Source organism: Echiichthys vipera (genome assembly GCF_963691815.1).
Source record: "Echiichthys vipera genome assembly, chromosome: 14".
Classification (NCBI taxonomy): Eukaryota; Metazoa; Chordata; class Actinopteri; order Perciformes; family Trachinidae; genus Echiichthys; species Echiichthys vipera.
This window is the reverse complement of record NC_139839.1, coordinates 7,855,826-7,877,945: the sequence shown is the minus strand read 5'-3', so window position 1 is coordinate 7,877,945 and position 22,120 is coordinate 7,855,826. Positions and strand designations below refer to the sequence as shown.

At 40.6% G+C, this 22,120-nt stretch overlaps 1 protein-coding gene across 2 annotated transcripts in view; it reads left to right on the top strand.

The window, feature by feature from the left end:
- LOC310956303 (uncharacterized protein) overlaps nucleotides 1-22,120 on the top strand; it is a 243,809-nt gene that overhangs the window by 127,252 nt on the left and 94,437 nt on the right. For both annotated transcript variants that reach the window (XM_083926493.1, XM_083926492.1), the window contains exon 11: nucleotides 20,364-20,481. In XM_083926493.1, coding sequence (XP_083782619.1) covers nucleotides 20,364-20,481 — 118 coding nt within the window. The remainder of the gene's footprint in view (nucleotides 1-20,363; nucleotides 20,482-22,120) is intronic.

The following is a 22,120-nucleotide window of genomic DNA, read 5'->3' as shown; positions in this document are numbered from 1 at the left end:
GCTTCATATAGCAAGCTATATTTAAGATTAAAAGCTACTCCACAAGGTTTATGAGGAAGTCTTAAGCATGATGCCTGGAGAAATAAGACTCGTCTTTGAGCTTTACCTTCTAATTTGACTGGAGCATTAAAGTGTCAGTGGTATTCATGCTTTTTGTACCGTATTAGCATTTTGCTGTATTCACTTTGGCCTCTTGTCAATTTGCCAGTCAAGAGCTTGGATATCTTTCTGCTGGTGCATTGGTCCATCCGTCAGTTACTCTATTTAATTAGAGGTAGGTTTTAGGATCACCCTGCCTCACATTCAATCAGTGAAACAACGGAGCAGATCAGTAGAAACACACCGTTGGCCAGTAAGCAGCTCCACTTGAGCAGTTTATGGTTAAACGCCTTGCTCAAGGACACCTCAGTGGTAGCAGTTAGGAAGGGCTGCCCAGATTTATCCTGTCAGTTTAGAGATTGTATGCACAGCATTTTGGCCACAAGCTCAGTTTTGTAAAATGTGGACCCCAAGAGGCCAGCCTAAAGGTCAGAGTCAAACAGCAGTAACATTACCTACTGGATCACAGTGAAATGTGCAAAATATCATAATAATTGGCTATCAGAGAGTGGTTCCTGCAGCACTGCTTTTGGGTCTCTGTGACTGGTTGAACAACACATGTAAAGACTCAAGTACAACTTCAAAACACAAACAAAAAAGCAAGAATATAAGAAAAATACAGACCCTGACACCAAGAACAGTTACCGTATTTTTCGGATTATAAGTCTCTATAGTTTGGCCGGGGTTGGGACTTTTACTCTGGAGCGACTTATGTGTGAAATTATTAACATACTACCGTAAAATATCAAATAATAGCCCAAGCTATTATTTATGTCAGTCACGTAAGAGACTAGGCGTATATCAGCAATCGTCACACACACGTCAACCAATCAAAGTTTGGCGGAGCGGGTCATGGCAGAAGTGCATTGTGAAAAAAAAGATGCTAGCTGCTACTTGGAGTTGGCGGAGTTGTTCAGAAGTCACAGAGGAAGAAGAGTTCATTGGATTTAGTGATTAGGAGTGACAGATTGTTTGGTAAAGGTAGAGCATGTTCTACATGTTATAGTTCTGTGTGATTAGCAGTGACAGAGTGTTTGGTAAACGTAGAGCATGTTCTATATGTTATAGTTCTGTGTGATTAGTGACAGAGTGTTTGGTAAACGTAGAGTAGGTTCTATATGTTATAGTTCTGTGTGATTAGTGACAGAGTGTTTTGTAAATGTAGAGCATGTTCTACATGTTATAGTTTTGTGAGTGACTCTTACCGTAATATGTTACGTTAACATACCAGGCACGTTCTCAGGTCGTTGTTTATGCGTCATATAACGTACACTCATTCAGCCTGTTGTTCTCTATTCTATTTTTATTTTAAATTGCCTTTCAAGATGAAATGTCTATTCTTGGGGTTGGATTTTATCAAATTAATTTCCCCCAAAAATGCGACTTATACTCGAGTGCGACTTATATATGTTTTTTTCCTTCTTTATTATGCATCTTCGGCTGGTGAGACTTTTACTCCGGAGCGACTTTTAATCCGAAAAATACGATACTTGTCTGAGAAGATCATGAAAAGGCTGGTTCACACACATCCTCAGCCTCTCACTCACATACATTGGCAACTCATAATGCACAAGTTTCGCAAGTTAATTCCTGTTACAACACAGTGTTATGTAGCATACAATTCTTCATCTTCATATCCAAATGTCTTGTTAACCACACAAACAGCAGAGAAGAACAAAGGACATTTTGCAGAAGTTTCTGTGCCGCCGGGCCGGCAGGTTTCGTTTTGATTATATTGGCTTACAGTCAGAGAAAGTAAGATTTCCACTGCTGTAGATTTTTTATACAACAGTCTGCAAACTGATTTATCCACGTTGTACTACTACTTTGCACTTTGTGTGTGTTCAGTGTGTGTACTCCTTTGGTCTACCTACACAAAGCTTATGGTGAAAGCAACATTTCCAGTAAGGGCAGGCAGAGTTCCACTGACAAGGACCAGAGATTTAGGACATACAATCTGTTTCCATTTATCCATTTATATTGTATTTTTAAGTAAAACTTTGGATAAAACCATCATTTCTTTCAGCTATGGAATCAATCACAGATATCTTTAGATCTCCTAACCAAAGACAGACTGACTAAACAAACCTTTCTCAATAACAGGCACACATTTATTGTTTACCATTATAGTTAACTGTGTCCAGTTTAAATATTAAAGACCTAAATTGCATTGGCAGGATACTTCAGTGATGTTATCATGGCTGCTTCAGGCACATTCTAGTGGTTTTGTGAGCGGTTTTATGACCTGGAGTGTAAACAGTCTCTTGACCAGGCATTTATTGGAGACAGGTGTTTATTTGCTGGAATATGAGGTTCTTTAAGGTTGCAAAAGCAGGATTTTATAAGATAGTTGATGGTATTTATATACATTTTTATTCTGAGTGTGTCTTTGCTGATGTTGATTGTTAAGGATCATAGTGTTTTCTTTTTTGCATCTTTGTTCAGTCAGTATAGAAGTGAGATGTTTGCGGTTTTCAGTGGCCTAGTTTTGCAGGTTTGCATTTTCCGGTGCAGCTGTGCCCTTTTTTTTAATGTTGATGAAGTGGTGTGATATGGCCTTTCCACCTCCCATATAGTCTGTTAGTGGCCTCAAGTGACTCAGCAATAACTGAAGTTAAACCAACTACTGAAAAAAAACTCTCACATAAACGTACATGTGGTGGTCGCTGCTTTGCTGCTCCATCTTATAATAAGCGTCTTTGGTTAACACCTGCAGTACAGAACAGTTGCTGCCTTGGTACAACAAGCCAGCTCTTACCAAACATGCTCTAAACTACTAGCTTCCTTTGACTTTGGGTGGTGTTACAGACTCTTTGCTGTACCCTCACATTAACTGGAAAAGCCCCAAGTGACATTAGCAACCATAGCAGGGTTTTGTTGTTTTTTTAAATGTAGATGTATGCAATGTGTTTCGGCCTTTCATCCCAATGCAAAATGCATTTTAGGTCACAGAAAACTGATCTTTGGGAGATTTTAGAAACTGTTGTCATGTACACAGGGAAAGATGAGCTTTTGGCTTCTAATGTCAAAGTGTGAGCTGTCATCTCCTTTGTAAGACGTCACAAATGAGGGGACATCTTCATGCAGTGGTGGCCATGGCGGAAATAGTGCTTTTTACATGTTTACACATTAATGTACTCTAACACTATACTGAGGAACAAAACCATCTGAATACGCTACATAGCAATCCATGCTCTACTGCGTCAGTAGCCTTCTGGTTATAGCTTGTTTTTTAAGGCTTCTGATTGGCCAACATCTTGTTCTTCTTGCATGATGGGACAACATGGTGTTAAGGTTACGGTTCTATCATCACCTGTTGGTTTGGCATGCTTTTGACAGCAGCGTGTTTTTGTGTTTTCATTTGTACAAAGAATGTTTTTGAGAGCGACGGAGGATAAAGCTCCGTTTATGGAAATATCCATCTAGTGTGGACAAGTCTTTACCTTGTTTATTCACAGGTTTGTTTCACAACATTAACACTGTGGTCCAAAGTTTGGGTTCTTGTTTAGGTTTTTTCTAAACTGGATTTTTTTCAATGGATTTAAATTCAAAAGGCACATTAGAACAGTCCCGACACAGTGTATTGCACATATTAAGACATTGTTTGATAGTTAGAAAGTTTGTCAATACCGCATAACTTCATCGCTTCAGTTTAATGTTGCAGCAGTTTTGACGTTAAGAAAGATTTAGCAACAGCTGTTCAAAGTCTTTGAATCCTCGGCTCATCAACCAATCAAGTGAAATAGAAGGCATCGCCCACTCCCCACTGTCAGATCTCTTCCCCCAGGCACAAAACGACCATCATCACACAGAACACTTCACAGCCACTCAATAATGGATTCACTGTATAGCAATAATAAAGGTTACAACATCGTTTGAACATGCTCATATTCACAGATAGCAACCGTAGGTCTGTTAATGGTGCAGGGAAGATTTGAATCCTTTCCGAGGTCGTAGGAGGGCAGGGATAGTCTGATGTTGGAAGAGGCAGTAAATAACAACACCGATGCAGAGCAGGCTGTTAAATGTTGCATTATGATCCCCTCCTTAATTTGCTATTATGCTCAGAGCAGACCAAAGTAGTTGCCAGCACACAGTATCTGCCCTCCTCTCTTTCAGTGGGGAAGCTTGTCCTGAGTCTGTAAATCCAGAGTACAATAAATTGAAACTAATTGGGAGGTTCAAAGATTACAGTCAGCTGGGCCCACCCTGTTAGCGCCAATAATCCATCACTTCCCTAACTGAGTTAAAGCTCTGAGAACAGTTTTGCCAACTTTCCCACATGCTATCATTTTGTCCCAGCCAGCCTCTCACACCATTATGGAATAAAGGCTCCCTGCTGAGCACCCTGTAGCATCTGCAAACACATTCCTCAGACCTCCACTTACCCCTGGCTGGCCAGGCAATAAAACATAGCCAATTAGGCTTTACTCCTTGCTGTGTGAAGCCCTTCTCCTGCTGCTGAGTGTGATTTGAGTCTGAACTACTTCCCCCCTCACTTCCCCTCCTCAGAAGAGGTGGATGGAGAGGAATCTCTTTACCTTTTCTGACATCTCTTCTCCGGAGGTAGCTACACCACATCTGCGAGTGCTCAATCCAGTATTGCCCGTTGTTGCATTTCTGTGAAGTGCAAGAGACTGTAGAAGTTTGTCCTGCATCGGTCCCACTGCTATTTGAATATGGAGCAGCTTCCTTAGGTTCTGTGTTCATTTACAAACATTCTGCTAAAAAAGCTCATTAATCAAAACCTAACAAGACATGTAGAATTATGAAACACAGTGTTGCATTTAAATCCAGTCAACCATCCTAAACTTTTAAATAAATACTTTACTAATTTGAGATTCAGATGAATGGTGTTTGGGTAAATTATCTCTTTAACCACTAGCCTGTGTCAATGTTTTTATATTGCTTAAATAATCATTTTGCAGATTCCAACACAGTTGCAGTATACAGTCCAGCATTTAATTAAATCCAAGCAAACACTGTGCGCAAAAATGTTTACTATATTTCAGCCCTTATAATATTTCAGGAAAATTGGATGAATAGTGCGATAATACGGCTTACTGTGATATTTTTAGATTGGTTTGTTCAAGGATTTTGTGTTTCTCAGGCAGGCTTCAGATCACATTTAACATGAACTCATCGGATTCGTTAATAAACCAAAACTGACTAATGGATTAATGGAGAAATAAAATCAACAGATAAATCCACAATGAAAATAACAGTTAGTTGCAGCCCTAATTGTAGACACACAGTCCATAGAATAGAAAAATAATAAAAGATTAGTTGAAGCAACAGAACTTTAGCTTGAAATGGTCATCAATGTACGTGGGCGGCAGTAGCTCAGTCCATAGGTGACTTGGCCGGGAACTGGAGGGTCGCTGGTTCGAGTCCCTGTGTGGACCATGAATAGAGCGTGGACTGTGCCAGTTCATCTCCTGGGCACTGCCGAGGTGCTGTTGAGCAAGGCACCGAATCTCCAACTGCTCGGGGCGCCGGTCACTGGCAGCCCCCTCGCTCTAACATCTCTCCATTAGTTGCATGTATATAAGTCCTGTCTGTGCATGTGTGTGTATTTCGGGCCTGTGTGTGTGTAAAAACAAAAAAAATGTGAAAATTGAATTTCCCCATTGTGGGACGAATAAAGGAATTCTTCTTCTTCTTCTTCTTTCTGATACTGGAAGTGAAATAAGTGTAGAATTTTCCCAAAGTGTGTGTTTTACATCAAGTGTAAAAATATTTTCGACTTTTCTAAATGAAGAAAAGATAAACAGGGCTCCACAGAGCTCACGATTTGCGACTAACAATAGATGATTGGTGCAGCGGACAGTAGCTGAACTTTGCTACATTCTTGATTTAACTGGTGTCTTTTGACGTTACAGAAGCATTACGCTTTACAATTGAAGCAATTTAAAGCGCATATAAAAAAAAACAACCCAGAAGATCTTTATGTCCTCCTCGATTTTTAAACTTAGGAGCTCAATTGCTCTCCATCCTTGAGAAAAACTCCTTCGCAAACAATTTAGTGTCAAGTCCTGATAAACATCATTTAGTACAACACAGTAACTGTGGGCAAACTGCTGCTGGCCATCAGTAAAGACTATATTTATGCTGTAACGTATCAGGGATTCCGTGGCAAGACGCACTAGAAGTATCCAAATGCTCAGGCCAGTGTCTTCTTTAATCCTGTCAGGGCTTATGCATGCTGCATGCAAGACAGGCGATCCATGCTGTTGGGATATATTGTCAAGTGAGATTTTGGAGACAATTTAATCCCTCCCCAAATCCTGTTGTGTTTGCTGACATGAAACAGTGTGTCCAATAAAACCTCAATCCAATGGGGACAAGGGCTTTGGAGTAATAAGGTTTTCATAACCGGGATTTGATCTTTACATATTTGCTATTAGCCATAGTGTGGTATTTGTACATGGTCCTCTCGTTTTAATTAAATTGCCTGTTTGTTGCCCCCCCCCCCCTTATCTCTCCATGGACTGTGCACGAGGAACCTGAAGAAAGGGAGGAGGGAGGGAGAAAGGTAGATGAGCTGTTGAAGGGGAAACGAGTTACAGAGGGGGCTGAAGAAAAATAGAATAATAAGAGAGGGTGCAACAGGGAGGTAGGCAGCTAGATGAAGGAGTGCAAGCAAGCAGGGAGGAGTAGAGAGGAGTGCACATGGAGAAAGAAGAGAGGAGCATGTGAACATAGAGAAAGAGGAGCAGAGTGATGGTGTCATAAGGTTTATTTAGAGTTTATTGCTTTGGCAGAAGTCCAGACTCCCTCCACATACTCCTCCAGCAGCCATGTCTGTGTGTATATGATTTGCGTGTACTCATGTAATCCTATACATACATATGTGTCCACACTGTGAACATTTACACACATACAAGGATAAAGAATGTGATGTGAAAAACACACCGAGTCAGACCCTTCATTTTATTTAGACACATGTGAGGCAGAAATACACAGCCAAGTGCTCAACATGTGAGCTGTGATTGGAGAATGATGTTGCCATGGATCCCAGAAGGGTGTGGCTACACGGTCACTGACTGACTAGCAGGAGCTAATAAATCATGTAGTTTGTCGCTGTCTGGAAGTGTATGGAAGTGATAGACTCTGGCATGTGTGCCTGACTCTGTGTGTGTGTGTGTGTGTGTGTGTGTGTGTGTGTGTGTGTGTGTGTGTGTGTGTGTGTGTGTGTGTGTGTGTGTGTGTGTGTGTGTGTGTGTGTGTGTGTGTGTGTGTGTGTGTGTGTGTGTGTGTGTGTGTGTGTGTGTGTGTGTGTATGTGTATGTGTGTGTGCGTGTGCGTGTGTGTGTGTGTTGCACATCAGGAAGGGTTTCACAAAGCTTCAGTCTGCAGCTGCAGCAGCCTCCTCTGCCTGTCTGACCCACTTTTTCATCGCTCCTTTCTTCCCTCTTTCTGTCCTTTCTTCCCTCCATCTCTTACATATATATGCCCTTAATCATTTCTAACCTCACTCATTTGTATGCCTTGTAATTTTGACAAGCTGAATGAAACGTGCTACAGCGTGTCATTCATTTTTGCTCAAGTTTATTTATTTTCTCCGTCTGTGTCTTTTGTCTCTTCTTAATCTTGATTTAGAGTTGTGTGTTTACGGTTTTACAGCGTAGATACGTCACCGACTCACGTAGCCAGCAAATCTACACCATAGGCCAGGGTTTGACGCTAACTCTTTTACCAAGGAGCACATGTGCTCCCAAGTTGAAACATATAGGATTAAGCTCCTGGGATAATTTATGCAGCATAAAGTGCCAGGTTAAAGCTTATAACAACAGAACATTGCAGCGATGTGCTATATCTGCTGAGAATGAACAAATGTCTGGCTGAGTCCTTTTCCTTCCCCGCTGTGCGTTGTTTAATCAACTGAACGTTATCACAAGTACTCAAGCCTATAAATCATAAATAATAATCTAACATCCACAAAAGAAATCCCCCCCATGTTAGACTGTCCATGATTTTTAAAAAGCTGAAGTGACGAGAATCTAAAAGGTTTTATTCCTCCCTTGAAGACTGGAAGACAGTCAGTGACGATAACTAAACGATGATTTTTGTGATTATTGTATTTCATATCACACAGCATATGTAACTTTCATCACCACAGTAGTGTCACATCACCACAGCGATGTGGTTATCATCACAGTCCTATATCACTTTTTTTTTTCGATCCAAGTTCAACTCTGTAGGCACATAATGAATGATGTCTTTCATATTTACAGCAGTTGAGGTAGGATTGAAAAAAATACATGAGTAACTGGGAAATAACTGCGTTTCTTTCTAGACAATGTTGAGTAAAAACACACAAAAAGGAAGTCCTCGAGATAGAAGTTTAATATCGACCTTGCATTATTAAATCCAGATATTGCTACTCTTATCTTGCCTTACATGCTTATGATCTATTTTGGGTCACGACCAGTAGTTAAAGAACCAAGATGAAGCAATGCGGGCCAACGTTTCCCCACTGTGAGCAGGATTATTGCTCCGTGCTCCGACAGATTCAGTGGGTGAAATCGAGTCAGCGACTGTTTTAGGGTCCTCTGAAGGGCACTATAGACGGAAGGTAACAAATTCACACGAGCTACTTTATCCGCCAGGTAGCTGATATTATCGGGAGGTCTTTACGATTCACAACACGGATATTTGTGTTCTGGCTGCCAAGATCTGCTTTTATAGTGGCTATTATTTCAGCCCACTGTATTTTATACAGTCTGTTGATGTTACAGGGACTTGTAGAGGATTTGGCGAGTCAAGGCGAGCTTATTTGTATAGCACCTTTTAAAACACAAAGATGTTTTCATGCTGCTTTACGTATGGCGGCATTGAAAAGAGAAGGAGCAGGAAATAATGTATTAAAATATAATCTGTGGTCAAATATCATCTTTGGACGAGCTGCACTGGGCAGAAAGGTCTTCAGGCCTGATTTGAAAGAAAGTTAAAGCAGACCTCATTTCAGTTTGATCCAGATATATGTTACATAAAGCTAAAGGCCACTTCACCATGTTTAAAAACAGTAACCAGTCTGCAGCTACAGCTAGTGGAAACAGCTGTTAGCTCTGTAGCCAAACACACCGGCTGCTAGCAGCTACCTAGCTCTCTTCTGCCGATTTCAACACAGATTTGTTGTAACGTTTGCTGAAGGAAGTTACTGCTCCCAACCAAGAATTAGTCCAGCGTGTAACCCAACATAAATCTTTTGTTTTTGAACAGACACTATATAACATGTGAATTACTGAGCTTTAAAAGTGCTGGTGGGTGGATTTTGTTACTTTCGGATGAAGCCAAGCCAGTCGTTTCCAGTCTTTATGCTAAGCTAAGCTAACACGCTGTAATGTCACATTTACTGAAATGTTCTCATTGCTCAACAAGAAAGCAAATAAGCTTATGTCCAAATGTCAAACTATTCCCTCGAGGGGTTTTGGATGTTAAAGCTAAAATCTGATAGCCTCGTGAGACCATCCTGATCTGGCAAGCTCCATTGTATTTTACCTGCAGTTTATTGATTTAGATCAATAAAAGCCAGTAATTGTACTCATCCACAAACATAAACAACCATGATCAGCCATTAAAAAAATAGATTTATTAATAATGAAAAATTGCAAACTGTACAAAATAGAATTAGGGATAACAGAACAGCCCAGACCTACTGCACAGACGCACAGATAGCACCATTAAAATTTACTAAATCTGTTTAATTTATTATTCATTTTGATGGAATGAACCCCAGAAACCTTTTGATAGCTACAGTATGTCAGTGTTGAAATAAGGACACTTCCAGTCCTCCCCGTCGTTGTCAGGACAGTTGTCATGACAGTTGTCATCTTCCCTTTCCTCTTTCTCATTTCTATTGGCACATTTTGTACAACGACATAAGTCTGTGCAACAAAGTCCTGCAGAGAAACAGGAACGTCTACCTGCCTCACATCCACTTTCTTTGCACCTGCAGTGTATCTCATGCAAAACAATCCCAGGGGTCGTATGACTTGTAAGTTCCCATCCTCTGTTTTCCAACCATATCCAGCAGGTGTGTGTATATATATATATATATATAAATATTTTATGTTTTTTGAGACAGGCGCGCATCGGTACATGATAAAGCCGCGGATGACACCATCTTCCCATTCTGTTGACAAAAAGCAGCTACCTTATCACGTGTTGAACCGTGCCACCACCCAAGACCAAAATCTTATTACGCTCTTAAAAAAACTAGATAAGTTCTGCATAAAATATAGTCGATGGATAACCAACTGGAATTTAAGCCACCACCTTTTTTTTGGTAGCTAAGCATGACTTCTCTTTTTTATGAACTAAAGATTATGTAGATGCCAGACTGCGGAGCAGAAATCATTTTTATAAAAGACTTTTCGTATTTGTTTGTCCACCCATCATGATTAAAACATCATTTGTGTTTCGAAACATGCTTCATGGTCGAAATATTTGACAACCATAAACTAAACTTTCTTTTCTGGTTTTCGAATCGCCAAATATACTTCTGTCAGACAGGTTTTTATTTTCATTCATAAATTTAAAAAGTGTGACAGATGAGGATGCTGGGTGGTGGAGTTATGCAACTGTCCCTGTAGGAGCATGAAAGTGATTTATGAGGTGTTGCACAGGCCTTTTGGTTTGACGGTGCGGGTCACTGGCGTGTTATATTTCTGTGTGGAATGAAGGAGAACATTTCAAGGCACCTTTTACTAGATGGAGTAGCCATTGTTTTTATGAATGTTCACTGTAGTTAATAATTACCAGTATTATGGTAAAATCATGTGGTAAAAAAGTCAGAATTAGAATATAATTCTAAATGCTAAAGAAGGTTTTGGTGTGATCAAAATGTCATTTGGTGCCATATTGTTTTCGTAAAAAAACAAACAATATTATAGGTGTCGTTTTTGGATCGCAATGAGCTTCTATTTGTTGGTCACTTCCGTCTTGTAAATCCAACCTTTAAATCTGCATTAACTGATTGTTGTTTGGGACAGTGGCAACAATCTGTAAACACAACAGTGACATTTTATCACCTTTTCAGTCGATGTGGTGAACTTGTTAGCAAGCAGCTGCTTATTCACACATCCAGGAAACACAGAGCGACATAAGCAATGATTTGGTGTCGTTACCTGGTGAAGGCCCATGTTCAGTCCCATTTTAGCTCTGTTTCGTTATTTACCAACTCCTGATGGGAACAGGTGCTGCTAAATGCTCCATATTTACTTCTAGTTCAATTCAATACAAGTGACCCCTTAGAATACAGATCATAGCCTCTTTAACTTTAAGCTTTCAACCACATTAAGCCAGGTTTAAACCTTCACATCAAAATGTCTTTTGACCCCGAAAGTCACCAAATCAGTGTTGGATAAAAAAAACTAAAAACGAGATTAATTGCAATTTTAAATCCCGAGATTGTTTAACTGGTTCGGTTGGGGCTGCATGTGTAAAATTATGCCCAAAAAGGTTATTTTAAGTTTAAAAATAATATAGATGATAGGTGGATGTCCACAGTTTTATAGACGGGAAATGTGTTTATAATTTAGCCTGTTATGTGCACTTTACGCAATTTTAGATTCAAGGAAACAACCGTGTTGTGTTCACTTGTGCTTACTTGTCGAATGTACTGTAGAATAAAATTCAAATTCCCAGGAGCTTTCTGCAACACTGGTATTCATCTGATCTAAATAAATCATTGTGGAGATCAGTGCAGATATCTAGCCCTTGTGTTTATTGTGATTTCCTTCTCATTGTAGTGTGAACCTGCATTTGCATTGATTGGATGATTTTACAGCTGTCTGTATGGTTATTGATGTAGAGCAGAGTAGCAATGCGCTCTGGTGTAAATCACTCTAATAATCCCAGCAGTGTAACTAATAGATGAAACATACTTGAGCAACATGTGATGAATTGATTAGAGTAGAGCTCCCTCTGTAACAAGCTGCCTGCATTTAAGTGCACACTCCAGTTTAATTATTCCAGTTGGGATTGTCTTGTTAGTAATTAACCCAGGCTCTCCACATTGGCTTTGGGGCGATATTGGGCCAATTAAAGATCAATAATCCCGATATTTAGCTGGCTGCTTCCTCACAGTGGTGTCTGTGTATTTCAAGGCCAATGAACAGTCATTGGCGCTCATTAGTAAACAGCACAGGATTGTAGTCAATACTCTGGGAGCTGAGAGGGTCAGGTCAATATAGATCTGAGCTGGAAGTTAGTTGGAGAAGTGAAGAAAGGAAAAGACTGTTATCTCCTTTGTGTCTTTGCGTATTTCTACACTTTCCCTCTCTGACTGAGCTGAATAACTCATTGGTAAAAACCAAAAATAGCTTACATCATTTTCTCATTTATCTTAACATCTTTATAGTATATCTTCCTTTCTCTCTGTTAGTATGTCTGCACACTCATTTACCACCTTTGTCACATATCACTTAAGTCAATACAATGAAATCCATTTTTATTCACAGGCGCACAGCGTGCATACACACACATGCTTTCCCTCTCTGTTCCCATTGGGTTTGTCTCTATCTCAGAGATCAGTTTGGGAATTAGTTCTGACGTAGCTATTGCTTCTCTGCCTGCGGCAGCACAAACACACACACACACACACTCTGACTGTCTTTCTTGCGCATACACAGATTTACCTGCACACCACCTCTGAAATGGAGACACTCATAAATCGATGTTTTCATCCACCTCCTCTTGTTATGCACATTCTTCAAATTGTGCATTAAATAGTGGAAAATGTCAAAAACAGCAATAAAAGTTTTAATTGCTGGCTGGAGAAAGTGGAAGAGAACATGTAATAGATGCTGCTGAAACTCTGATAAATGATCCGGGCTCCCTGTTGCACTCTTATGGCTTACTCGGACATTTGAATACATCAGAGCTCTTGTTAATGTTATTAGTACCTGTGCTTTTCTTGCTATGACATGTCAAAATGTCTCTTGTGCTAAAGGCCACTTAGAATTTTCATTGACGTCAAAGTTACTTTCACTGTAATTTTTACTATAAAATGTTCTTACGTCAGTGCTTAACTTAATGACAGTATTTAAAAATTGTTAAATGTGTGTTTGTGTGTGAAATATGAACCAAATTATTATTATTTTGTATGGGTTCCAATAAAGGGTGTGTGCAACATTTTCATGTAAAAATACCCAATTCATCAAACTCTGTAGGTCTAAATCTCAAATTGGTCCTTATAAATATGGATGATGTGTATGCAAGTATGCACACACACACACACACACACACACACACACACACACACACACACACACACAAAGGGTTTGGTGCCCTGCTGCTAGACACCTGTTGAAATAATTAGTGGTTGATGACAGTCAGTGCTCTGCTTGTGTCTCTGTGTGTATGCGTGGGTGACTGAAAGCAAGAGGGATTGTGATAGAAATACAAACACTCAGCAAGTTAAAATGAACATTGCAGTGCATTTAGTTTCTGCAGGATTGCCATTTATGTGTACTTTAATGGAGAAACATAATTAGTGCAGAAGCAGGTGATAACACGCACACGGAGTGAGAGAAAAGAGAGTGTGATAGAGCTAAACAGTGTGAAGGTTAGACAGAGAGGTGGGGGGGGGGTATGGACGGTGTGGTATGGGAGGCGTTGGCTCTGCTCAGCACAGTTAATACACTTGTAATGCTGATTATCTGCGGCCTGTCGTGTCATGGATGGATGAGATGGAAAGGAGGTGGATTTAGTGTTTGAGGGATTAAGGGAGGAGGTAGGATGCATGAATAGTGTGAGGAGTAGTAGATGGATGGTTAGAGGGAGAAAACCAGGAATGCTGTTTCCTGTTATTCCTGTATTTTAAATGTTGCATTGATGGATTCATTTGATTGGATTACTTCTGTCTCATTGAGTGTGTTATATCACGTCCTTGGCTCACCTGCCAACAAAAGCAAATGAACCGTCAAGTTGAAATACACTGACCAAAGTAATGAATGTCCAATGTCCACAAATAGGTCATATTGACTTTGTCATTACCACACCGTGCAACAAATGACATCTCACCTGACATTTGAAATGGATAATAGGTGACATATTTATAGTTTATTACTCTGTCTGTGGGGACTTGGCTTGGCGTCATGTCCCCGTACGGACCAAGTACGGACTGTTAGCTGGAGCGATGCAGTGTCAAGGTGCCCTTGAGCAAAACCCCAAACCCCAAAGCGCTCAGGATGCCTGTCCATGGGCAGCCCCCTCACTCTGACAGCTCTACATTAATGTATAGATCCTTTATGCATGTGTGTGTATTTCAGGCCTGTGTGTGTGTAGAGAGAGTATCATAATAACAGAGAGAAAACATTAAAAATCCCCTCTGGGGTTAATTAATGTCATCTTCTTCTTCTTTTATACAATTATTTGAGCGTGTGATGGTTCCTCACTGGCTCATTTTCCCAGTGTCTTTGGAGAAATTGTCCGCGGGGTCATTTCCTGACATGTTCAGCGCATAAACATTTTATTCACAACCTTTCAACACTGCTTTCAGATGAAATCCCCTCAGCTCTCAAAAAAAGGGCATGTTGTTATTTCACTTCAGGCTGGTGAAGATATCCAGAGACAAATAGTCCCTCCTGATTAGCAGACTTATGCAAACAATGATACTTTTATAAACTGGAGCCACAGTAACATCTCTCTTTATCAGAAGGAACACAATGAAATCTCATCTGCTCGTCCATCCTGATGCAAAAGTGCTTTGGTTTGATTGGCTCCATGTCAGAGAGACGTGTATAAATGAGGCTCTCAAAGGTTTTTGTTGAGGATGTTTGGGACCTTGCTTACTCATTTTATCACCTCTGGTACTGAGTAATGTCTTCTGTCACTTGTGTGTCTCTCTGTTGTAGACAGGTGTGGAATCTTCTGTTAAACCAAATGTAACAATACATGTCAGATTTATGTCTATCTACAGTATACAGTATGTAAGTAGGACAGAAAAAGATGGATGAAGTGCTGTGTTTGCTGATTCAGAGATGGATAGCTGCTCGGGATGAATGAATGGACTCCGACAGAGACAGGAAAAAGACGGATGAAGTTAAGAGGAATAAAAATCCTGACAGGTGTGCAGATGAGTTGTTGGGACAATATGTTTCAGTTCAGGTTGGAGGATGGAGGAGGAAAAGGGGAGAGTTGGCGGAGGGCAGGATTAAAAGTTGAATTTGGAGAATTTGCAGAACACCGCCATCTTCTGTCTCAAGATCGTAGTCGCAACAACAGAAAATAATTCCAGCACTCAGGTTGCCATGTTCATCAGACCCAGCCCAGTAGCCTACAGGAGACCGGAGTCTGTCTGAGCCTGTTTGAACCCGTCCTCTCCAGCAAATTGCACCATAAAAACAAGTATTGCAGAGGAGTTTGACTGACAGTTACCGTTAGCCTTTACAGCTAAGTAAACATGAAAGTTAGCTTACTGATCAAGGAGCAACGTAGCCATTTTAGCCTGGGTTTTAATGCCGTTGAACTCCTTTAGCTCAGTCCATTGAGTGAATGCTTGGCCTATATTGACTCATTTTTACCCGTCTCCGGTCACTAAGTTAGTGGGACAAACAAGCAGCTGCAGGATCGACAAACTTACATTTCACCCAGTGCCAGCTTACAGTAGCTTCGCCGAACAGACAACCCTGGCAACCTGCAATGCCGGCCACTATCGGCTGGTACAATGTAAATAGAACGTGACAAAAAGGCATTGTCAAACCTGTAAAAAAAAAGTTAAACATTAACTCAGAGTTAATATATATTTTTATGGAGAAGCAATAGTTTCATTCTGTATCCCTCAAAATGCCCCGTGGGTGGATTATTATTGTTTTTTAAATAAAGATACATATACATCTTCAATCTTTAATAATAAACAGGACATATTATGCAAAAACAGTTGAGGTTATTTACCTGATATTTACCGTATATCAAAAATGCACAGCAGCTTTGAAAAGAAAATCAAACAGATCTGAAAAATTGTTGAATAACCCTTCCAAAGGCATGTTTTTTGGGGGGTATTTTGACACGCATTTGTTGGAAAACGGCATGTGACTTGTGCATGGCAACAAAGCAAGAATACTTAATAGTATTTGAGGTTTTTGAGCTCACATACAATAGTTTGGGATGTACTCGAAAACGGCAAAGCCCAGAAAACACAAAATCTTATGGGATACCACAAAAAAAATGTAGTGGAAAATACAACACCCACAAGTTATGGAAAGTCATGAAAAAGTCAAAGCAGAAAATTCTTATTAAACAGAAGTGTTTTATTTATTTAGTCATTTATACATTCGGGGAAATATAAAAGTACATTTCCTCCAGCTAATAGACTCAATGACATTTAATCTTCATGTTCCTTTTGTTCCAGTGTGGTTTGGTTCATTTTCAGTTTGCTGAAATAACTGCTCACAGAAGACAGATAGCCTTGATATCCAGAGTTTGGAGGAGAAAGAGAGAGGTAGTCAGAGAAATGTGAGGGTGAGAGAGAACAAAACAGAGGTTCCACAGAGTGGTTCTTTTACTCCAAACTCCTCTCCTCTCTCATCGCTCTTGCTCATCTTTACCTCCCATCCTGCTCTCCACTCCCCTGTCATGTAATGTCCAGGCAGAGGTAGTTGTTTTTGAAAACGGTACACCCACACTCTCTGTCCTAATCAAAGCCAGGCTCTGCACATTGTGTCCCAGTTGAGCAGCTATTTTTATCTGCAGCGCTCTAACAGGGATGGAATGGGTCAGATAGGCCAGGCTGACGAATCCTTTAATACCAACAGATAAACAGTCGGCCTGCGGGACTGCCAGCACGCAATAATACGCATAATACTGCATAAGAAAATGAATAAACACATTCTGTTTCTTTATCACAAATGCAAAATCATACAGGCCTTGCTCTATTTCTGTCTCTTTGTCTCGCACTTGCTGACACACACACACACACACACACACACACACACACACACACACACAGACACACACACAAACACACACACACACACCAAGTAGTATTACTGGCAGTTCCAATGTATGTTGTTTCTTTCTGATATATGTGTGTATATGTGCATCCCCTTGTTTGTTCCGCCTCTTTAATACCTGATTCTGTGCACTCCTACACTCCACGCACACAGTCTTTCCTGTCTTATTAGCACCATGGCATATCTTCAAGCTCACACACACATAATACTGCAACACACACACACACACACACATACTGTATATGGTTAGAGACACATGATAACTGATTTACCATTGTGAGAGTTGGCAGAAATCCCATTTCTGGCTTGTTAGTTTGGGATTCAAGGGCTGTTGCTTGGACCCAATTAGTTTCTCTCCCTAGCTCCGTCTCTCTGCAGTTACTTTGTCGTCATGACAGTGTTGGATAGTGTGTGTAGTATATTAACCCAATAACAACAGCATGTTTTATACGTAAACTACGATGATCGGGTGTTTTTCTTGTGAATAACTATAAGTGTCTGTAACCGCATGCAGCTGTTGGTTTGAACCAAACATACAACAGCACCTTTGAGGACATTAAACACCTCTAAACCTTTATTATCCTGTACGCGGTGTTTTAAAAACATTTACAGAACAGTTAGGCTACAAGTTGTACAGTGCGGGCTGTGTGTGTGTTTCTGTGCCCTTCTCTTATTCTCAGTTCACATTAGCTCTATTAGCCTGAGCCACTAAAGTCATATCAACTCAGGATAAACTACAATTCCCTACAGAGCCGGTCTGGTGGCAGGATGAGTCCAGAAGAAAAATGCCCCTATAGCACTTTAGTAAAAAGCAGATCGTCTGTAGTCTTCTACTTAGGCAGTGTGGCCAAAATCTTCCATCCTGGCCATTTTTTAATCTCAAAAATATCTCACAATATTTTTTGGTTATTCATTTAATAAATAGTCTACCTTAAATAACATTTGTATGACCCTGTGTGAATTAATTATATATATATATTTCTTATTTTATTAAGAACTTGAGTGCAAAATGTTTGTATTATTATATATATATATTGTGATATTGTGATATTTTACAACACTACTCTGGGATGAAAGACCTTGATGGATTGTCAAACAACGACAATTTTTGTAACTTTCCAAAACCAACAATCTGGCGGTCATGGCCATGTGTGCAGTTGAGAAAGGAACTTCTTTTTTCTTTTTCTTGTTTTACTATTTCTGTCACTTTGCATGTGTGCAACCGAGGGCAACTGTCTGAATGTCTTCCAGGACGAATTGTCTAAAAGCGTGCGCTGCTATCACCAAATTAATATGTTAATAGTGCATCTTACCCCTCAGGAGAAGAGTCCACTTTTTCATTCAACTTTGAGTGGGGCTGTTTGGAAACGCTACAATTACCTCGTCCAACGCAGTCGCTCCATGCGCTGTATGAATAGTTCATTCATAAGTCTCTGGGGAGTGAGCTTTCTCTCCACAGTCTCAGCTAACATGGGTATCTACTCTCTGAAATCGCTGTTTTATCTGTAGCTAAAATGATTTTGTTAGCATTTAACTACTACAGCTGCTAAGGGACCGCGCAAAATCTTTACTCAGCCTTTTGAACTGTCTGTCTCTCTCTCTCTCTCTCCCTCTCCCTACCTGTCTCTCTCTCTCTCCCTCTCCCTACCTGTCTCTCTCTCTCTCTCTCTTTCTATATATTTCTGTTTTTCTATTAGTCTCAGCCTCTTCACTTGCATTCTTCCCTCTCGGTCTCTGTCTCTCTTATGTGTTGCCAATTCGAAATAGTAACACATTTACAACCACAGCTTTTCTTTGAACATCCATATGTGCTTAGCATAAACATGCACACATTCATCTCCCAGCTCGCTTATGCTCTCACTTGGACACTCGTATGCTGCTTATAGGGCCATATGATAGTAATTTGGCAATATGGAGGAGCGGGAGGGCTCAGCTGGAGTTTGGGTCTGAGTGGAGGAAGAAGAGTCTGGGATCCAGTTTACTGGCAGGAAACAGGAAGTCACCTCTAGACTCTTACCTCTTATTGTCTCATTACTGGCGGCACATAAACCTGTGATGTTATATATCGTTGCATTGATCTTTGTCTTTATTGAAGTTGGGTTTTTTAGCCACTAGGAAGTTGTAGAAGAAGATAAAAAAAACAACAAAAATGTTTGAATATATTTTTATATACAGTTGGTTTGACTAGTGTATTGTCAGACAGTTAGCTATTTATACATCCAGCAGACACAGAGTCACATTACCATTCAGTTCAGCTGATTAACCTAAATCCAGTACTCCTTCTTTCTTCTTTTAGCTTTGTTTTGGTCACCACCACCTGACAGAAATATGCTGGGTGTCCCACTTTCTTTACTATCTACCTGCTGCAAAGTAGTTTTCCGATTAATAAAAAAATCAATATTATGGTATCATACGAAAGACCTAAGAAATCCATTGGTTACGGCCATGCTAGCTTGTCAGGAAGGCGGCTAAATAACCTCAATTAAAGCCTAACTTTAACGTTAGGCTTTAATTTTGGCGAGGGAAAAACTGCCATTGTCATTCTCAAAGGAGTCCCTTAACCTCCCACCTTAATATATCTGAATATATGTCACTCAATACTCTGACTGTAGAGTTTCCCTTTATTGTGTTAACAGCTGTAGGGTTTTCCTGTTGAATAAAAAGTTACTGGGCCCTGTGGCGCAGTGGTTAGAGCAGTCGCCCCATGTAAAGAGGCTGAAGGTCCTCGAGGCATCAGCCGTGGGTTTGAGTCACACCTGCGGCCCTTCGCTGCATGTCTCCCCCTCCCTCTCTCACCCCATTTCCTGTCTGTCCTATCTAATAAAAGGTTTTTAAATATTGCCAAAGTACCAGGTTAGAGGATCCCTTGTACAATTGACTTAGTTTTCAGATTCTTTTTCATATCCAGGCAAAAATGTTTTTTAATAAGAATATCCTTAATTGAATCGAATCAGGAAATAAGTTGCGATACCCAGCCCCAGTACAGGATTTAGTCTTTTAGCGTTTCTGCCCAAAACAGCTGCTTGAAATGGGATTGTGAGACAGAAAGAAAAACATCAAACGTGCCATGAAACTAAAACAATGAACGGGAAGAACCTAAAAAGGTCTGTGGAGCTGAACAGTTCAATGTTTGAATGATGTTTGTAGCACGACTGAACAAAAATGTTTGAGGCTGTATGTATTGATATCTAAACATCATCTGGTCATGTTCGCCACGTCTGTCAGGCTCATGTTTGTCTCTGCACTAAGACACTTCATGCTGCCCATGTTTGTAAGAGCCATGTCTTCATCTTGGTGTTTCAGGTGCGTAACCTGTGCTACATGGTGACACGGAGGGAGAAAATGAAACACACTCTGTGCGACCTCCAGGAGAAAATCTTCCATCTGCAGATACAACTACTGGAAGAGGACGTTGCTGGAGGTAAGACAAACAACACGAGTGTGTCTGTGGTGATTTTTCTAATTCCAGTCATCCAAACACGCTGTATACTGTATGTACCGATACCTTTCATCCACTCTAGCACAAAAGCCCTGACCGCCAACACACACTTTGTCCACCCAAAAGAAAGCACACTTTGGAAAGCTGAAGTGCATAACAGTTACATCCAAACCCTCGTTGTCTCGTTGACTGAGTGTGGTGGGTGGACAGATTTTTGGAAATGGCCTATCATCTTTTTTTTGCACAGCGGGGCGCACTTGACACCTGCACAGCAAAGAACACTGGGATAATAGTTCAGCCAGATACTGTGACACACACCATCCACACAAATGGAGCTCCATTTCCTCTCCGTTCTGCACAGATGACGGCTCTGTGACGGAGAACAGGAAAGTCAGAGCTGACGGGTTGAGTCACAAAGGCAATCTAAACATTGACAAAAAAGTCTAATAATCACAAAACACACATGATGAATTTTTAATCTGGACTCTAGAGGAGATAACAACACAAACAGCTTCCTTTAGGTCATTGGTAGATAGAGCTTGTCAAATATATCAGCTGAATAAAATGAGAGTTGAAACAATTTGAATAACACACACAGATTTTGAGCTCATCACTTTCTCATTGGCTGCCATACTCAAAGCTATTTCTCTTTATGGTGAATCTTCATCATCCACGGAGATGATAGTTAGGTGTAGTTGTTAAGAAATCATAGTGACCTGTAACTGCCTTCTATAATGTAGAAGAACGCTACTTATTCTAATAGTCGTGACCTGCCTGTGAGAGCTTGTTGTCATGGTAATACCAGTTACGTCTCACTGGCATGGTAATGATAGTGAACTTTTGTCAGCCTGCCCCTGTGGCTGTGTGTGTGTGTGTGTGTGTGTGTGTGTATGTGTGTGTGTGTGTGAGAGAGTGTGTGTGTGTGTGTGTGTGTGTGTGTGTGTGTGTGTGTGTGTGTGTGTGTGTGTGTGTGTGTGTGTGTGTGTGTGTGTGTGTGTGTGTGTGTGTGTGTGTGTGTGTGTGTGTGTGTGTGTGTGTGTGTGTGTGTGTGTGTGTGTGTGTGTGGTTAGAGTGCTCAAATTGCAGTGCTCATCATTCTCAGAGAAGGCTGCACACTAATCTTACAAACACTTTCACTCTCCAACTCCCTCTATGTGTCTCATCAAACACACACACACACACACACACAGATATGCACACACACTCGCACACACGCAGAGCAGAGCTGCTGACTCAGCAGATTGCTGCCATCAGGTACCGGGAGCTGTGCTGCTGGCACTAAACAGCCATATCTATTCTCACTGCCACAGGAGTTAGATTAGAGAGGATAGTTTGTGGGGAGGGTGCGTGTGTGTGTGTGCGTGTGTGTGTGTGTGTCTGTGTCTGTGTGTGCCTGCATGAACGTGTGTGAGAGCACCAGAGAGTGAAGGATGAGATTGTCGGCTATAATGATTCGTCGTGTCCCTCACCTTGCATCTACCTCTTTTCTCTGCCTCTTGTTCTCTCTCTCTCTTCATTCTCCCTTTCTCGTTATCCTCTTCTTTAATCTATTTTCTCCTCCATCTGTTTTCTATCTTTCCTCTCTCATTTGCAGTGTCTTCTTTCTCTTTCCTCTATCTTA